At 41.6% G+C, this 19,829-nt stretch overlaps 3 protein-coding genes across 4 annotated transcripts in view; all 3 read left to right on the top strand.

Annotated features, from left to right (window-relative positions):
- LOC137291607 (scavenger receptor class F member 2-like) overlaps positions 1–19,829 on the top strand; it is a 251,613-nt gene that overhangs the window by 201,621 nt on the left and 30,163 nt on the right. The window lies entirely within an intron of this gene.
- On the top strand, positions 785–11,789 carry LOC137291604 (receptor-type tyrosine-protein phosphatase F-like). The gene is made up of 11 exons (XM_067822987.1): positions 785–903; positions 1,359–1,515; positions 1,652–1,740; positions 2,777–2,996; positions 5,271–5,428; positions 6,571–6,742; positions 7,542–7,697; positions 7,840–7,995; positions 8,388–8,475; positions 8,903–8,963; positions 9,300–11,789. Exons 1-11 carry the CDS (start codon positions 841–843, stop codon positions 10,218–10,220), a joined length of 2,241 nt encoding a protein of 746 aa, XP_067679088.1. The 5' UTR covers positions 785–840; the 3' UTR covers positions 10,221–11,789.
- LOC137291603 (interleukin-6 receptor subunit beta-like) overlaps positions 16,286–19,829 on the top strand; it is a 36,305-nt gene continuing 32,761 nt past the window's right edge. The window contains exon 1 of one of the 2 annotated variants that reach the window (XM_067822985.1): positions 16,286–16,461. The gene's annotated coding sequence lies outside the window, so the exon portion shown is untranslated. Of the gene's footprint in view, positions 16,462–18,038; positions 18,071–19,829 lie in introns of those variants that run through there. The other variant, XM_067822986.1, reaches the window with a different exon arrangement.

The raw sequence follows: 19,829 nt of genomic DNA, 5'->3' as shown, positions 1-19,829 counted from the left end.
TGTCATACCCCAAGTGAAATTTTAACTGAATTCGCTGAAAAACATATAAATGACCAAATATAAGTGAGACTAAAATATTCTCAGAGATGTGAAATATATGCCCAATGTTAAGGATTACAATTAAGTGGTTATGCAAATATGATAATATTGATTTGGAACGCCTAGCGATTTATAATTACATTTCCTAAAACTGTTGGAAACGCACGTACAATCACCACACCACTCCCGCAAGGTCGTCAGAAAAACATTCAGTATGTCTTTGGGTTGACAGTTTCGGCATTCACGATAGGGGACGCTGTAACGCCTAACAGACTCGTACAATTGTAAGTCGACTATCCAACTAAGAGGCTGAGTTTTGAACTCAGGCCAAATGGGTTACATGTCAGACATCTGCTTGTGTCGATGCGTTTCCGACATTATGAAGCAAACATCCCAACACGCGTCCACAGAGACATAAGGCCAGACTCTGCCATCAAGGTATATACTGTCACCGAAGGAGTCATAATAACAACTCAATATAAAAGGAAAGGAGTGTAACGGAATCAACACACCAAGTTATGTCCATTTAGTTCTAAGACAGAATATACCTTGGTTGCAGTTTTTAGCTGTACAAACCCCAGTGCAGTCGTACTCCACCTAGTACTCGTTGTTCACACATACTAGCAACGTGTGTATACAGATGACATCCGAGTCTGACATGAATACAACCCTTAGTGACTGGATCTTAGATAATCTGTGTATAAAAATGCGTAATTTGGTTCTGTAACGCTGTTTCCAGTGGAGCCAGCCCCTGTGCAGTCGTTGACTGTAGGGAAGAGGACCAGCACATGTTTGTCTCTGATGTGGAACCACGAACAGCATTCAAGGGGAATGATGTACACTGTGCATGTTCATCAAAGACAGGTAACCTTGCCAACCCACCTGTACTGTACTGTACCTGTACTATGCCACGCAATATTTGATTGGGATAGTCATTAATTAGCTCCAGTGGTTGTACATACTTCAGATAGGGATATGATATATACAGTAGTTGCACGCTCATCAGAAACAGGGATCTGTCTTATAGTAATACTCACTGTAATATAATGCTCAACAAATGATAGGGATAGTCTGTCTACAGTAGATGCACGTTCATCAGAAACTGGAATCCGTCTTCCAGGTAATGCTGAGACCCACCTGTACTATACTACTCAACATTTGATAGGGATATGATATATACTGTACGCGTTCACCTGTCTTAAAAGTATACCTGCTGACTCACCTAAATGTAATGCTCAACATTTCAAAAGGACGTTCATTGGTTATTTCGAAGAATGCTGTTTTTGTTTGTATGGTCGGAATCAGCTTTGATGTTTCAGTTCAACACCAGTGAAAGGGAGATAACTGTGTGTGACTTACACCCTGCCATGAACTACGCACTGCATGTGGCATGCATCCCTTTACGATATGGATCTGGTGAAACTACAGGGTTTTACAGCGACAACACCTCCACCGTGGCAAAAACACTGGAAGACGGTCGGTGACTTAGATCATTTTTGTTATTTAACAATTTCCATGCATCACACGAACATCAATCGTTAAACTAAGTCACTCACTCACCAAAACCCACCCACTTACTCACTCACTCACTCAGTGTCTGAACCACCCACAGTACCCAGCGGTGTTCCTGTGGTGAAGACAGGCTGCTTCGTCTACAGCGACTGTGAGACGCCACAGTGCATTGCGACGATCTACTGGAGGGTAAGCAATTTCACCATGATACATTTGTGGTAGGAAAATAGGTTTCGAGCGCCCTAACGGGAGAGGGTTGGGGTGTTCTTGAATGAAGGCCTGCGTTAAGGATAAAGTTGTTTTGTTTGGTTTTTTTTGTTGTTGTTGTTGTTGTTTTGTTGTTTTTTGTGTGTGTTTTTTTGTTTTTGTTTTTTGTTGTTGTTTTTTTTGTTTTTGGTGTTTTTTTTGGGGGGGTGTTTTTTGGGGTTTTTTTGGTTTTTTTGTTGTTTTTTAAACTGTATTACAGTTGTTCATGCGATAATTGAGGCGTTTATGTTCATCATAACTGTTCATGAGCGACCGGATACACATAACAGGAGGATATTTATAATGCTGTCTTTTTGAAAGTGGCTTAACTAAATCGGTGTTAACATCTCGTGTGCTCCAGGTTACGAACGGTCTTCACCAACGTATGTTGTTGTAATAGACGACTACTGGAACTCATGTTATTGCATCCCGCTGGTGCAGATCGATGCTCATGATGTTAGTCACTTGGTTGTCAGCTCCAGACTCGAATATGTACAAACCGTTGTCATATGGCATGCAGGACGCAGCCATAACGACTACCAACAGAAAAACTTTGGATTAACGCCTACACATGACAAAGTATATCATTTGCCCAGATCGATGCTCAGGCTGTTGATCACTGGATTGTGTAGTCAAAGATAATTATCAATTATTTACCAACCACCGCCGTATAGCTGGACAAATGCTGATTGCGGCGTAAACCAACGACCATAAACAATATACCGCCCAAGCGAAACATATCTGCAAGAACTGGTTTCCGACTGCCTATATATCTATTTGATTTCGGTATAACTTTATATATAACTTTGTTATAACATTCATCAGCTCCAGTCAGTATCCCTTGCTAGTCCATAGGGGAGATAACTCGGACCTTTGATTGTTATGATGTTCTGTAAACGTTTAGTTCTGTCATGTCGAGCAATGTTCAATACACTGCTTTCACATTCCTCATCTAACCAGTTTCTGTTATGTAAAATAGCCAATACCGTTGGAAGAGTCCAATGGGGAGATAACTCAATACACAATAAAGCAAGAAGACACACAGCATGGAACTAGCAAGGTGATAAAGGTGCCGGGGTCGGCAACGTCATACGACCTCAAGGTCATGGGGGACCGGGAGTATAGCATCACCTTGACAGGTGAAACGCGAGTGGGCGTGTCAGCAGAGTCCAAACCTGTTGTGATTCCTGCTTGTAGCAGTGAGTATTTGCCATGTATACGAAACAACTCCTATTGCTTTAATACACATGGAAATAAGTATCGCAACACTTGTAATGTTTCATCATGTATACGATATATATTTATATCGTAGTTATGATTTTGGTAAAATTATTATTTGTACCCTTCAGGTGCGTGTCCGAAATATCGAGACGTCCGTATCGAGTTAAAAGAGCTTGAATAATGATAGATTATGGTGGATTTTGCCAGGACTTAGAGATGTTATAACCGAGATATCGAGTTATCAGAGTTCGGTGCTGTACTGTATTGATTTTATATATGCACGTGCAAAGGCAAAGTGTCGCGTAAATGGGTTGCGCAGCATGGAGAAAATTACCAGTTTTCTTAAATGTGAGCTAAGACTGGTCATTTGCGCTTAGCCTGTGGCACGTGCGACAATCAATGGCGAGCATCGCATCCAATACGTGTACCCGCCATGAAGCAAATACGGGTACCATGTTCTGTAAACTGTTCTTACACTTAGGTAACTTGAACAATCAATTGATTTTGTTATTGATAAACACATTTGGGGTCTCTTCAAGTGACAGCTGACCAAAGATGGCAAGCTGTTGGTATGTGGAATGTTGCCTTGTCTTTGGATGCTTTTGGAAGAGCTCAGTTACTGATAGGTGTATGCCAAAATCTTGAAGCAGACCGCACCTTCTAACGTTAAAGGCGATTGCAGTTGTCCGCTATTAATTAATACTTCCCTCTGTAAATACACTACTATTCTTCGTTCCTTTTTACATTTGTTTTTCAACTGTTCCTCCACTGTTCCTCAAATTATCGGGATAGTCAGTTAAGTCGATGTTATTGGATATAACGTCCCGTTTTATGCTTAATACTAACATTCTGACAGTACAGTACTACCTTACTGATAGTACAGTACTAACATACTGATAGCACAGTACTAACATTCTGACAGTACAGTACTAACATTCTGACAGTACAGTACTAACATACTGATAGTACAGTACTAACATTCTGACAGTACAGTACTACCTTACTGATAGTACAATACTAACATACAGTACAGTACTACCTTACTAATAGTACAATACTAGCATACTGATAGTACAGTACTAGCATACTGATAGTGCATTTCTAGCATTCTGATAGTACAGTACTACCTTACTGATAGTACAGTACTAACATACTGATAGTACAGTACTAGCATACTGATAGTACAATACTAGCATACTGATGGTAGTGTACTAACATACTGATAGTACAAAAATACGTCATGTTGTGATACTTTTGTTCATGTGTGTATGCTGCGCCTATCCTCGTCTAGAGACAACATATATGAAGGCTGAATGTTTTCTGTATATTATCGAGTAAGTGCTAATAAATACAAGTGCGTGCACATGTGTGTGTACATCTGCACATGCGTGCACATGTGTGTGTACATCTGCACATTAACTTGAATTTCTTGTCGGTTTTCATTTCGGGTGTCCACCCACCATGAAATTGCTGGCATACTGCTAAAAGCGGCGTAAAACCATACTCACTCACTCACTCACTCACTCACTCACTCACTCACTATTGTCGGTTTTGTGTTAACTTTACGAGAATCATCGCTTATACTGTCCTGTTTTATTATTAGCACTTCAATATGTTTCTGTATACGACATGAAGAGATCCTGTATTGGAGATACTTTTAAAGGGAGCAGTAATTTAGAACATAACACGTGTTACCACAGAAACAGAAAACGCCAGGAGTAAAGTGTTACTTTACATAGTCACGGGGCCCATTCTTTAGTCGTGGAAGAATACATTCCTGGTACTCAAACTTGTTAACGTTCATGAGGATTGGATGGACACAATTAATGGCAGACTGTGCGTCACCGTGCACTTTATGAATCCTTACAACTGATGTCAACTCTGGTTTGTCTGAAAGACTTTTTGGCGTAACTGATGCTATTGCACAACTTTCTAAATCAAAGCATTTGCCTGAATTCTCTGCCAAACTCCATGTGTGTATGTGTTTTCATTGTTAAATAATGACCAACTGTTGTGTCAAAAAATTACCAAAAAGCATAAAATGTGCTTCCTATGGCAACAAAAAACATTCACTTGCTTTAATGACTTCAACGTTTCATCTCTATGACATCAGAATAACTGAATCCGTATATTTGTTATTGTTTGGTGAGGTAGTTCTGAAGTTTTCAGATGTAAAAGTTGCATCCAAGGAGAATCCAAGGACAGGCCTGAGTACACGAGATTTCACAGAACAGCACATGTTTTTATTGCAGATATGTCCCCACCCTTAGACATCGTCGTGGAGGCGGACAGCTCCACTCTGTACATTATTTGGCGGGTACCGCAAGGGTCACGTGACACCCACCACGGGAGAGTAACAAGCTACACCTTGTTCTACTGCAATGGGTCGAAGATCACCTCCAAATGTGGGGTAGGAGCATTATTATTATCATTATTCTTTTTTTTATTTTAGGGGTTTTTGGGGTGGGGGTCTTTCCTTAGTTCCTATGAACAGTTACCAGAATTCGTAAACCAAATAACGTGATACTCCCTTGCGATAGTTACAATCTATTGAAACAATGAATGGACGTTTGTACAATTTAAACCATGTCTTAAATATTCTGTGAAATTATTTTGTTGCTGAGTGTCTCGTTACTAGTATTTCCAGTAATCGGTGATTCTTAAGTGGTCATCACAACTGTCCCTGCCTTGCACGGATCTTCTCATTGTGATTACATCCTTTCTGACCCAAGCAAGTGATGTCACTATATCCTTCCACTATTGTGATCGCAGTGTGGTTTTGTAGTTGATCTCATCCCAGAAAATTAGCTCTTCTCAACGCCCATGTTAAAACGGAAGCAACAGTTGGTGACAATGAAAAACTGAAAATCTGTACATCAAGCATACGTTGGTTAGGGCAGAGACTTCAATCCAATATGTCTCCGAAAGTGGAAACAACTTGCTCCTCTTCTTGGTGCCACTTTCGGAATCAACGAATGTTCTGGAGTTGTCTATTAGACCATATGTGTAACTCCAAGTTAAGGTCGGACGGTGACATGTACGGAGTTAGTACAACTACACGATCCGCACATGATATATCAGGCGACCCGTAGAGGTCCGGGGTCAGAATAGGCCATCACCAACCCTTGCGTGCCGTGAAAGGCAACTATGCTTGTCGTTAGAGGCGACGAACGGGTTCGGATTGTCAGGTTCGCTGACTTGGTTGACACGTGTCCAAGAGCAGATCGATGCTCATGTTGTTGATCGCTGGGTTGTCTGGTCCAGACTCGATTATTTACAGACCGCCGCCATATAGCTAGGATATTGTTGAGTGCGGTGTAGAACTAGACTCACTCCCTGATATATCAGGCAACTTGCCAAATGTCTCCATGCATATTGCACACACAATCATGTTTCAGTGTTGTTGCTATGGGTGGCGATGGTCATAGATCTGCATATTGAATATCGACTGTTGTAAACGTTCAGGATGTCCCTGGCGTCAGTACAAGACCATTCCATTTTACAGTGAACAATCAAACAAGCCCTAAACTCGATAGTCATCTTTTGTTTCAGGATAACATCCACTGGCTTCCATTTGATTCTGATATCACACAGTATGAATGGAAAGTGCCGGATGGTAACCTTGACAACAAGATGGTCGGGGTATCGGTGGAAAAGGAGACAGCCAATGGAAACGTCAGCAGTGGCATCAGATGGAATACGTGTGTGTGGCGCAGGAATTACAGTAAGAACATGCGATAAAGTAACGGTGTCTCATCTACTTGCTGAACTGACACGCCAGGCTCGGTGAATGTGTCACGACCGCAGTCGCAAGAGGCATTTGTTGGTCGGGCCCTGGAACGTAGTTCGTTGTGGGTCAACGTGACCGTTACTTGGAAGTTAACAAAACCACATTTGTGTAATGTCTTCACGTAATTAACGAGTTTCTGTTCCGAGTAGAAGTCTCCAGACGTAACACATTAACAAGACTCAAGTTAGTGCTTTGGTATTTGCATTGGTCCAATCCAGTAGTATCAAGTGCAACTAGTTGTTAGTCGAACTTCAGTTTTAGACGACCCGTGAAGGTCCCGGGGTAGAATAGGCCTTCAGCAACCCATGCTTGCTATAAAAGGCGATTATGCTTGTCGTAAGAGGCGATTAACGGGATCGGGTGGTCAGGCTCGCTGACTTGGTTGACACATGTCATCGGTTCCAATTGCGCAGATCGATGCTCATGTTGTTGATCACTGGATTGTCTGGTCCAGACTCGATTATTTACAGGCCGCCGCCACATAGCTGGAACATTGCTGAGTGCGGCGTAAAACTAAACTCGCTCACTCAGTTTTTGAGTGGGTAAACTTCTTAAAACGGCATCTAAATAATTCAATAGCCAATTTATTTCATTACATATTGCAAGAAAACCAGTGCAACTGTAGATTAGCTTATGCCACAAGGTGTTTATCTAAGGTTGCACCTGGTGTAAGCAGATTACCATCTTTGGAACTGAGCCCAATTAATGAGCAGTATATTGGCCGTTTCCACAGAGCCGCCGTCACCGCGAGGAGTGACCTTTTCCAGGTACCAGCCAGATAACTCCCTGAGTTTGGAGTGGCAGAGGTTGGGATGTGACGAGACTCCCGTCTATGTCCGCTACTACGTGGTGTCCCACTGCACCGTGAACAACTACGGTGGATGTGCTGGTACGAGACCATCTCGAGGAATTATATTTAATTCAATGTCACCTTGTAATTTTGTATGTCCGTGTTGATAAATGTAGATGCTAGTCACTGTACAGTGTGAGTCAATGATAATTACTTGTTAACATGATCACTGGTGTTGTAGGTCCACCTGTGATCGCCAACGTGTCTAACACTGAGGAGAGTCACGTGATCACGGGTCTGTCAGCAGGAGTGAAGTACAGGGTGACTCTCCGGGCGGTATCCAGGGCAGGGGAAGGGCCAGAGAGTGACCCCATCATCAAACTTGTTGAAAACAGTGGTAAGGAATATCTCAATAAAACACTCACACAGTTCACTGTTTGTTACGAGGGTGCAGTGACATAGACAGGGACAGTCAGGTGTGCGAGAAAGGATGGAGCGGCACAGCACAGGTTAATGAATTAACTTTGTCGGCACTTGTGCACGTGCTGTCCCAACTCCAAACCTGCTTTTATCATCCCGAGTGGATCCCGAAAAGGGATGCCTGCTCTAAGTTAGGTGATTGTTTGTTTGTTGTGTTTGTTTGTTTACCTTTTTAAGGTAATTCGTAATAATGGAGCTTCAAGCATGACTGAATTTGTCATTTAAAGAGAATCACTTGCAAAGGAAACTTGAATACGTAGCAAAGAATTCTTTGGGAAACAGTTGCATATCTTAACAATTTTTTCACAGATTTAAGACCAGAACAAATTGTGGGCATATCTGTGGGTGGCGTATTCGGCTGCGTTGTACTGGTTTCTTTTGTCGTCTGCTGCGCTAGGTAAGTGACATGACCAAGGATCATGACCCCAGTACCATCTTCCCAAGACAAGTGAGATTACTAACTAGGTGGGGGGAGCAGGGGGATCCTTGTAGACGGACTTACCTCATCGGGTACCTCGCTTGTCCCAGGAATAGCGTTCTGGAACATTTACAGACAAGCCATAGTGGTAGGTCATTTTCTGTCAAAGGAATGTTTAATGGCGATTTTTTGTGATGATACAACAGAAGTATTGTCACAGACAGACAAAATATGTTCATGATAACAGTGTATTCCCAGCAGACATCTGCTTATATCCTCAGACCAAAGAATAGTCTGTTATACTATTAGACAGCAGTTTTTCGTTGCTCTCATGACATTCATGACAGTGACGTAAACACAATTGTCCTTGTTGCTAACAGTCATCATTCACATGTTCTTCTATTAGGAAACTGCGGAAGACCTACAGAGGCATGCCTTTGGATATTAAGCTGCCAACATTAACGGGGGTAAGTTTGTAAAATGAAACTGGAAGAATAACTTGTTTAAAATCCAGAGATACCGCAAAGATTATTTGCTAAGATGACTGTAACTAAGAGTACAAACAAGGTGTCCTCCAGCGAATACCTGGTGTCATCACTGTTTAAAAGTGAGACATGCCAGTAGTACAGTCAGAATCCAATATATATTGCAGCCAGTCCCTTGCACGATAGCATCCGAGCGGAATATGGTTTCGAATTCACAGTCAAAAAACAAGATAATTATCTTCTGTTAATGACCGTGACATTACATTTGTTGACTGCAATGATGTCGTTTGATGCATAAGATAAGCCATTTCTTTGCAGATCAAGAATGACGAAACTTTCATCAGGGAAACTGTTACCTTGGAAACTAAGGATATTCTGAAAAAGGGAATTCAACCAAAATATCCATCTATTGAAAAAGGTATAGTTAATAAAGAAAACATAGTGGATCGTGAAGGTGAAGTGACCCCTCCAACTACCCTGGGAACTGGTCATAACACATCTGAGAAATCTAGGAGTAATCTAGAAACTGATTCGGAGATTGTGAAGTCTCCATGTGGGCTTGGGGACACGCCAGGTTCAGACAGAGAGAGAGAAAAGGCCAAGACATCAATAAAGAATAAAGCTGACCCATCATCCATCCAAGTGGACAGCTATCTGAAACTTTCTCTCTCTGGCAACTCCACCAGACCTGAACCTGGCAGTGATTACGTCACTAGGCACGAATTGTCACTCATGGTGGGAAAGCCATCATGTGATGCTTCATGTGACAAGACGTCACATTCTTCAGGGCAGGACGCCGCATCAAGCCCGCCGCCTCCATATGAACCGCCTCGGTCTCCTGGTGACCAGAAGCTGGAGACTCCGCCGCCAACGTACAGCTCCTATGTCTCATCCCAGACAGACTTCCCATCAGCCCCCTTAGGGAGGCAGATTTTTCCTTGTCTTGTGGGTGGTAACAGCTCTCATCCCCTATCTGTGTTACCGGGGCAACAGCCACCCTCTTCCTTTCCCTGCGGTGATGCCTCCTACGACGAATCTCAGTCTCATGAAGAGTCTACAAGTTTCCAAGACCATGTAACCCCCAAACCTCAAAGTCATTCAACCGACAGCCCATACATTCCTTTTGATAAAATTCAACCTCAAACTCCTCAACCACCTGAAGAGCAGAAGACAGTTCCGCCTCCAGCTGATGGCTATGTGTCTGTGTCAGAAGCCTCCAAGATGATAAACGTGGATTAGAAAAAACGAAAGGTCTTTGCCCAGCAGTAGAATCAGAGAACTATTGTGAAATAGGTATGAACTAGTTCAGGTATAACCAATCTGGGGCAACTCGCCAACAGTGACTATATTTCCCAGGCTGACATCCTGGGTCAGACATCTCCATCCAGTAATTCCTGTACAGTACCTGACCAGGCAACTGCAGTCTAAGTAAACTTATCCTCAGTACTTTCCGTTACACTCCACCACTGAGTTTAACAAAACCTTATGGGAGGTCGCGTCAGGTAACCTTTGAGATTGACCAATCAGAACACAGCTTACCAAATCGCGAAAGTGCACATTCGCACATACCTTTTGAACTTTTTATCTCGAAAAGGTTCGTACCCGAACGATTCCGAATGCTATTTAGCGTACGATCGCTTCCGGGTGATGCACACGGCGTACGTACAGCCATGACAACGGTGAGTAAACAGTCGCTGAAAATCATGCTGTGGAGTGTCGTTCAGTGTGTGGGAAGATAGGGACGGGAAGGGACTAAAATGACAAGTCTTTCAGGGGACAGCCAAAAGAAAATCTTGAAACAACTGCCTGATACACTTCACGGTCGACTGACACCAGACACAGAGACGGATTTCATCAACGTTTGGACAAGGTTTAGGGACATCTACAAGTTAGTAGTTAGCGGGAAAAGCAACGACGCACAGCAGTTATACGACATGGCTAAGGAGTGGATACAGCTGATACTTAGAGTAGGACAGTAAAGGAAGGGGTGTTTATCTAAGAACATCACGCCCTACATGCACTGTTTAGTGTACCATGTCCCTGTGTTCATGTCGAGGCACGGGAACATTGGTAGGTTCAGTGGACAGGCTCTAGAAAAAATGAATGATGACATCAAAAGGATTCATCAACAGAAAACCCAAAAGTGAGATGGTCCCATTGAGGCTACGACTGTCCGAAAACGCGTTGAAAGTCAGTCACACTTGGCGCGACCAAAACGACAGTACACTAAACGTAAGCTCGAGTACTGGGAATCTGTGGTACATGAGGCCAGAGGTGCGAAAAGGGCTGCTATACAGTATGACATCAGAAATGTCGTCCTCAGTACTCAACCATCTTTAGATGACCTGAGCGTGGCTGATTTGAGAGACAAACTTGCCTCACTTGGAGTACACACTAAAGTGTCCTCTCGGGAAAAACTGATTGACATGATCAGTTCAGTTGATATGAATTAAATGCTTTCCCAAACTGTACATTAAGTTCAAAGTTCATTGATATGTTCCGCTTTTTCTTGAAATGTATTGTGTATTATGCAGTGTCATATGATTCTGATTTGTGTCTGCTTATGTTGTGAATACATCTATTGGAAACAATGTTTATTATTTAAAAACTGTGACTCGCAATGAAATAACATACGGTGTTATTATAGAGAACCGGATGCACTCACTGTCCGGCTTAATTGCCTTCCCTGCTGGGTTACCTAGCCAGGATCACCACATCTGTATGTGCACTTGTGCCCGAGTAAAGGCATATAACTCCACACAAGACATAAGTCTTATACCTATGGTTAATAAACATTCAAAAATAACTATGAAGGTGTTTTTATCACTACTGAAAATTTCCATATGCATTGAAAATATGTGGATTGTTATAATATTGCTGGGACAGTTTTCCTGTCAACATTAATAAACGAATGGTTGATCTCTAAAGTTCGGTGTTTTCAATGAAAATGGTGAATTAGGTTTGTATCTAGAGGTAGCGTGGGACTCATTTTCAAAGTAGTTCTAACTATCTTCCTAATGCTATTAACAGTTCCAACTTACATAATCATACAGACATAATGTCCAATAATATGAATCTAGGGGGACATATTCTGAATACTTCAAACTAACTGACGTAGACCAGTTTTAAACTACAGGTCCTCTTTATCTATCACCATTTTACGGTTGGGTGATTTCAGTCCTGGTGTGATCCCCTTGGCACAGATTCTTGGGTATGAGTGTTCTGACAATATTCAAGGATGTTATCTTGCGGAAATATTAGCTAATGGTAACCATGTCAACAGAAACCCCAAAGCGTATATACTGCAGGTCAAAAAACTGTGTTATATGCTGATTTTTGTCTGTGGAGAGATCTGTATCGGTGACCTGAATGTTTTAAAAGTCCCTCCGACCCCTAAATAGTAGCCGTTGTCTGATTGGTTAAATCTATTTAACCGTCTCGTGTTTGATTGGACGGCCATTGGTTGCTCAGGGGTTACCTGACGCGACCTTCTACTAGGTTTTGTTAGACTCAGTGGTGGAGCGTATACGAAATACACTGAGACTAAGTTTACTTAGACTGCAGGCAACTGCTACCTTGTAGGTGCTGTCTACATTCAAGTAGATGTGAGGAAACAGTGTGGACCAATCAGGTATAACCAACAGTGCTTTAACTATTGGGAAACATATTTCACGTAAATAATTATTAAACATGGGGTAGGGAATCTGAGAGCACAACCAAGTGAGGAAATGGGAGTGTACCTTTGATGGTGGCGATATTTTATTTTGCCATAAAAAAAGTTTTCGATCCGAAGCGATTGACGTACGTAGCACATATACGAAGACTGGTCATGTTCTCTGTGCTGCGCAACCCATTTGCGCTACATTTTGCCTGTGGATGGCTTCAAAACGTTTTGTATCCGTGCTTCAAACAATTCAAAATGAACACTGAAGTGTTGTTCACTGCTCTAGGAGCCCATGGGTTGATGTACCCTCGATGTTTGTTTATCTTCACTATCAGGTGTGATTTACTGGCTTCACGACACTGCCGCTTAGAGCGAGTCATATCCATTCTGAAGGCGAGTTCAGAAGCTGCCAAGACAAGATGGGTGCCTTGGTCACCTTCATACAACGTGGTTCGACCTATAATATATTGTTTAGTTATTTTTGTGAGTTCTCCAGTAATTCTTGTGTTAATGATTTTACTATATTGATCTTACTATATATTTATTGGTACATCTACACCGGATACCTACTAGCCACATTGTTTAGTGTCACGTCACCCTAACCCAAAACCTTATCCTAACCGCAAACCTTACCCTAACCCTAACCCTAACCCTAACCCTAACCCTAACCATAAACCTAAACCTAAACCTAAACCTAACCAAAAGTAAACTGGCGTGTTGGTCACCGCCGTCCTTTCAGGGGTAACGAAAAGCAAGAAACCCCACCGTGACAAATACGTGACGTGCAGTAGAGGAATGTTGTTGGATGTAGAACAAGACTACAGAATACAATGTATTTCTAGAGTAGTGGAATGCAGGGTTTGACTGGGAGATTAAAGAAATGTCTTACCTCCTTTAAGGTTTTCACTTCAGTTGGATTGCGGTGCCATTGTATTCGCAGAATCATGTGCACGGTATTCTCGTCATCATACACATAGTATTTACGTCACCAGGCACATAGTATTTACGTGTTAATGCACATAGTATTCTCGTCACTATGCACTCCTGTATCCTCATCACCATGCACCAAGTATTCTCGTCACCATGTACATAGTATTCTTGTCTCCATGCACCCAGTACTCTCGTCACCATGTGTCTAGTATTCACGTCACAATCAGTGTTGCAAACTCTGCAACGGTCCGGGACGGTCTGTTTTAAAAAGTTGTATGCCCCATGGCCTTGGACGAATCTGACCTTCTGAGTATAATCACTAATCAAGGTTTCAACTGAAACAGATTTGAATACATTAAGCAGTTTCCCTGTACTTATTTACCTTTTTAATATTTTTCTTAATCCAGAAAATTCTGAACTGGCAACTTTTCAACTAGTCTTGTAACTTTTGAGAGTTACCAGGCCAATTGTCTGGCTGAAAATTTGGGAAGTTTACAACACTGTCACAACGCACACGGTATTCGCGTCATCATGCACACAGTATTCGCGTCGCCACGTACAGAACTAGAGTATTCACGTCACCATGGAGCCAGTATTCAAGTCACCATGCATATAGTATTCAGTAGTCATGTCATGCACACAGTATTCACGTCATGCACACAGTATTCACGTCATGCACACAGTATCCACTTCATGCACGCAGTATTCACGTCACCATGCACTCAGTGTCAGGTGTTCTCGTAGATGTGTACCGTAATATTATCTACATATGAAAGGTATGCGGATCTCGAAACAAAATACTTACGTAGTATCAGTTACAAAGGACTATTTGTTCTCAATAGAAATAAAATATCCAAACCATAATTTCTGTCGCAGTTTTCATGAAGCTTTTGTTTTCCTTATAATGAAGATGTACGTGTGTCCTTCCTGTCACGTGTTACGGCTATGTCGTCACAATCAGTTGTACCAAGTCTGTTGTGATTTGTGATTTCGTGGAATTAATCAAAAGTTCGTAGAGCTCACTAATTAGAAGAGAGATACTCAACTGATATCTTGGAGAATTTTAAATTTTTAAATTTTTACAGAGAGTACAATCCATATCCTCAGAAGGCACCAACAGAGTACAATCCTCGAGTGCACTCCTGACCTGGCACCCACTGATTAATAACCTGTTTCGAAATGTGAAGTTTTTCTTGCGTGAAAGCGATTTGCCAGTGATGAACTCAAGGCTACGATGGGAGGGGTACTAGTCAGTAGGGTACCTCTCTTCCAGTTATCACAATATTAATACTGTTTGTTGCGAGGTATAGAAACTTTCACAGGTATCACGTTAATGATCAGTGTTTGCAATACTGCCACGAACTTTCATACCTACCCTCGTGTGTCTATGTAGGCGTACGTCCTAGTGTCATTAAGTCACATTTGTGATTCGACTTTTCACTATACACATATATACTCTAACTCTGATACATACATTCGAATGTGAAGTGTCATTTTTAATCATAAAGCACAATTTTGGCGTGATGATATCTTAATGATTTTTTAAGCTAACTTGGACTTTGTATATATTCAATAAAGTTTTAAATGGGAACTATGCTTTTTCATTTTCTAGTTTAATGAGTGAGTGAGTTTAGTTTTATGCCGCGGTCAGCAATATTCCAGCAATATAGCGACTGTCTATAAATAATCGAGTCTGGACCAGGCAATGCAGTGATCAACAACATGAGCATCGACCTCCGCAACTGAGAAGCGATCAACCAAGTCAGCGAGCCCGACCACCCGATTCCCTTGGTCTCCTCTTTCAATTCATTTCACGGGTCGGTCTAGTTTAAAAGCTGCATTGGAGATGGTATTCTTCTGTAAAATATGTTCATTTCCGAGACTAGATGTTAGTCCAACATTTCACCAGAATAAGTACATAACAAACAGGTATGACTTCTACCGAAACGTCGTGGTATTCACGATAAAGAAGTTGACATCCATATATCTTGCTGTTCTTATGCATTCCGCTTCTAAATGCTCTTAAACGATTTGATCCATCAAGTTGTATGCTTCGTTTATGGATATTTAGTTACGTACCAGACTAATTATTGATTGATTGTCGTTTAACTGCAATGGCCAGAAAATCCAGTGATCAACAGCATGAGCATAAATCTGGGATTCGATGACATGTGGCAGCCAAGTCAACGAGCCCGACCACCCCATCCGACTTTTAACTATAGCTTGTGATCATCACTTTACTATCTTACGATCTGGCAAAAGAAATGGGACTTACAGATTGTACGCATGCGGGAAATCGAACTCGGATCTCCGACGCGACGAGCGAACACTTTAACCACTGGACTACACCCGCCGCTCCGCCAAAGCCTAGAAAGCTTCTAGGTAATTAGTAGGTGACAGACACGCATAGATATAGTAGGTTATAGGTGACTCGTATAATTAAATGAAACTAATAACTAATTTCGTATTACATATATGCATCATTATCCTGCTGGTGCCTCGCAGGTTGTTGGGACCTGAGAATTCAAATCGCGCGCAGGCTACAGGCATGTAGGCCTCAGGGGTCACAACGTCGACTCTACAGACAGTCAAGGGGAAGTGAGCACCCCTCACAAACACTCGCCCACCCCTCACTCACAGCCCTGGATGCCCCACAACGTGTTTTATTACGGTGTGGCCCGCCAGTGACGGGTATCACTCCTACGTAACGCATATACTAGTATTTCACCTCGCTCTCACGGCAAACATGACCCACTTTCAGCAAGTTCCGGGAATCACACTCACACCGAGTGGAAAAGTCGCAGTTCAGCAGTGAGGTCAGTCTACACGTACAGAGTAAGACAGTTGGATACAATCGAAACAGTTTTCATTGACGGGAAAACAGAGGTAGGTTAAACACAATTACAACATACTGTGTCGCGTAGGAGCGCGGTGTGTAGATTTACCGTTTCTCTAAAGCTGTAAGTTAACAGGTGCAGTTATATCGGTTCACGGTGAGATCCGTCTGGCGGGACCAACTCGGCAATGGGCTTGATATCGTGGTTTACGTTTCATGGACCCAACACTATGGTGGATGAACCATTGGTTGATTTATTCACAGGGGAGAGTCTTACCCACAAATACATATCTAACATTTAAATCTGCTACGCTGTATCTGCTCAGGGTGATACAGTTTTAAGTTGAACGTTGTTTGGATTGTGATTTATGATCAAGGCAGTTTATCATTCTTCGGTTTAAGAGTTCTATTTTCGTCATGTATAAAAAGCTGTAGTAAATACCCGTGTAGTACATAATCCACCCTGACAATTCGACTTTATGTTAAGACTTGGATGTTGAGCTTGACAATATGATGTCACTGTCAACGTCAGTCGGGAAACCCCTCACGCTGAGATTTCCTAGTACGAGATCAGGTCGGGGTTGGAGACGCTTGTCGCAGGGGTGATGTCATGGTCAGACCCAGCTTCTGACTGACGACGTGTCCTGCTACTTCGACTGTGGGGATGGTCGCTCATTACATTAATCACTCGCATACTTGATGCGCGAACCATTCATAGTTTATGGGGGGGGGGGGGGGTTGCAACTTCCTTCTAAAACTTGAAATTTCAATTACTTGCCCATTTCGTATGTCGTTACTTCAAGCTCAAGTTGCTCTGAAACATTCGAAAGCTTCAACATTGAGGAAAACGTCCTTAGAGTGTCGTTTTCACAAATCGTTTTTACACGTTGGATTTGTGATTCAGTATATTAAAATAATTTTAAAGCAACATGTTAAAAACTCATTATTATCTGTTGAGGAATATATTTTCAAGTGATATGATTTCACTAGAATGAAATTTAACGGGGAATATGGACGGACGCCTTACCGGGAAATCGGAGTAATGAAAATATAATTGAAATAGCGAGAAAATATTCCTAAGCTTTGCCTTTATGCCTCTGATCAGTACAGTGCTCTCTCATCAGTAGCTAAGCCACAGAGATCAGCTGCTTGTTACTATGACGAATCTATTCATGAGTAATGCTGTATGTATATTAACTACACCGGATAACGAAGGGGGTTGTGGTCGTGAACTGCCGTCATGTGACGTATTACACTGCGAAATATACAGACGGGGCATCACGCCTTCTGTTGTCGTTACAATGTGGGATGGCGCGCGTAGTGTCCTAACTGAATATTTCATGTTCAATATCGACACGCTGGTAAGCAACTCACCTCATTTGTCCGATAGGCTTGTGAAACATTATTTTGAAATTTTATGAATGCAGGTCACAAACATGGCTGCTGTTTTACGTAGCTGCGAATATTCGTAAGATCCCAGGATATAACAGTATCCGTATCTCCTCAGATGTGAGGTATTAGTGGAAGCACAGCTGTTGTGTATAATGTCGTTTGAATATCTCCCATGTCAGAATAGAATGTGTCAAGTATAAATACATTATTTTCAGTGTGCACGACGTTTAGCTGGCTGAACTATGTCTACCCATCTTGCACAAAACTGTGAGCATATGTTTTGAAATGGTACTAGGCTATTATAATTTTTATGCACTGCATATTTTGTTTATCAATCGAGTGTAACAGTACTAACACATTCGTTTAGGACAACAACGAAAGGAAGTCGCTGGTTTGATATTTGTGCATTTTTCTCGTTTGTATTTAGTGGACCGTTAACATGATTTTTGGCTAGAGGGCCTGATGATGATTGTGGGGTAGGGGTATTTTGTTCTGAGGAGGTAGGGGTCACCAATTTTGTACACATGTACTAGGGGGGTCAACAATTTTGAATTGCTTAAAAGTTAGGGGATGGGGGCAGAGGGAAGGCATTTGTTGATTTTGCACATGATAATATTGCAAGGGGTTACTTTTTTTGTATATATTTTAGTAGTGGAGCAGTCATTCACATTGTCCATGTTTCTTCACAATAATCATCGTCACCCCCACCCCATTCTCTTCCCACAGTGTCGTATGAGTCTGAACTCGCTCGCTCGCTCACTCACTCACTCACTCACTCACTCACTCACTCACTCTTCCCACAGAGGTTACTCCCATCATGTCTTCCTACACAGATACGACAGCAGTAACCTCAGTGGGCAGGAGAATGGCCCAGCCCTACCCACCCCACCCCCAGCTATCACAAATCAGAAGGTCCTCCTGTGGGGTAACATGTCAGTAAATGTGGCATAAAAGTCAGTAACAGTTGCATAAAAGCAAGTAAAAGTTAGCTTAGTAAAAATGTAGTGAACATGCTTCCACATCATAGTTCGAAACACATCGCAAAACAAAATCTGACATGCTAAGTCTCAGCGCAAGTGCAGACCATGAGACGTTTATATTAACATTGGGGACAGCTGGTTCTGCTCTCATTTCACAAGTATACAAGACTGATCAGCTGGGTTAGTTGTGTCTTGAGACCAAGCCATGTACAACATTTTCAAGATGTTACAATATACAGTAATATTCTTTTTCTTTTATTAATTTAAATGTTTGTATTGTCCAAAAGTCATTCTTACAGGATCACCTCTTTGGTAAGGGTGACTCTCATTTGTAAGGTATGAATTGTTATTGATTGACAATCTTACATTTTCTAAGAAAATGAGAAACTCATTCACACTCACATTGATACTCTCATTGTTGTGAGTTTAAAATAAACTGTTAGCTTTAACTATGTACCTGCTATTCACTTGTACTCTTACTATTAATGGCTAAATTCTTTGTGTATAAATGTTTAGGTCAGGGGTAAAACCACACACTGACAGTTTTAAGAAAGGGTATAAACAGGGGTATTCTATTGAGAAAATTCGTTTCTCAAGTTGAATTAAAATTCTAATTAATGCTGAACACACATCTTTTGTGTACTTTCAATTTATTGTATATGATAAATATTTGGCACTAACAACATTTACATTATGTATCATGGCAGTTCTCAATACAAAATATACCCTTGAGACCCTTAAATGAGGGCAGTTGAGTAGCATTGTAGTTATAGTGTTTGCTCATCATGCCTAAGAGCTGAGTTCAGTTCCTCACATGGTTTATTGCTACAGGTGGCGTAAAACAATACTCACTCACATATCAGTTACAATGCTGTAACAAATCTGTCTGTCTCTAAGGGTTTTTCATTGTATTGGGTACATTTAAGACATTGCTGTTTCCACAAAAAGGAATGATTTTAATGCTAAACAAATTCAAACAAACCAAGTGTTCCTTTCATTTCAAAAACTTTAACACAAATCTATAAAAGTTTAAAAACGCAGATGTG

The sequence above is a fragment of the Haliotis asinina genome, chromosome 7 (assembly GCF_037392515.1).
Source record: "Haliotis asinina isolate JCU_RB_2024 chromosome 7, JCU_Hal_asi_v2, whole genome shotgun sequence".
Lineage (NCBI taxonomy): Eukaryota > Metazoa > Mollusca > Gastropoda > Lepetellida > Haliotidae > Haliotis > Haliotis asinina.
This window is presented reverse-complemented; position numbering and strand designations above follow the sequence as displayed.

Excerpts from the sequence above, each read along its gene's own strand:
- LOC137291604 (XM_067822987.1), top strand. The coding sequence starts at position 841 with ATGTGGAACCACGAACAGCATTCAAGGGGAATGATGTACACTGTGCAT. Across the intron at positions 5,429-6,570 it reads AGATCACCTCCAAATGTGGG|GATAACATCCACTGGCTTCC; the intron begins GTAGGAGCATTA and ends CTTTTGTTTCAG. Across the intron at positions 7,996-8,387 it reads CAAACTTGTTGAAAACAGTG|ATTTAAGACCAGAACAAATT; the intron begins GTAAGGAATATC and ends ATTTTTTCACAG.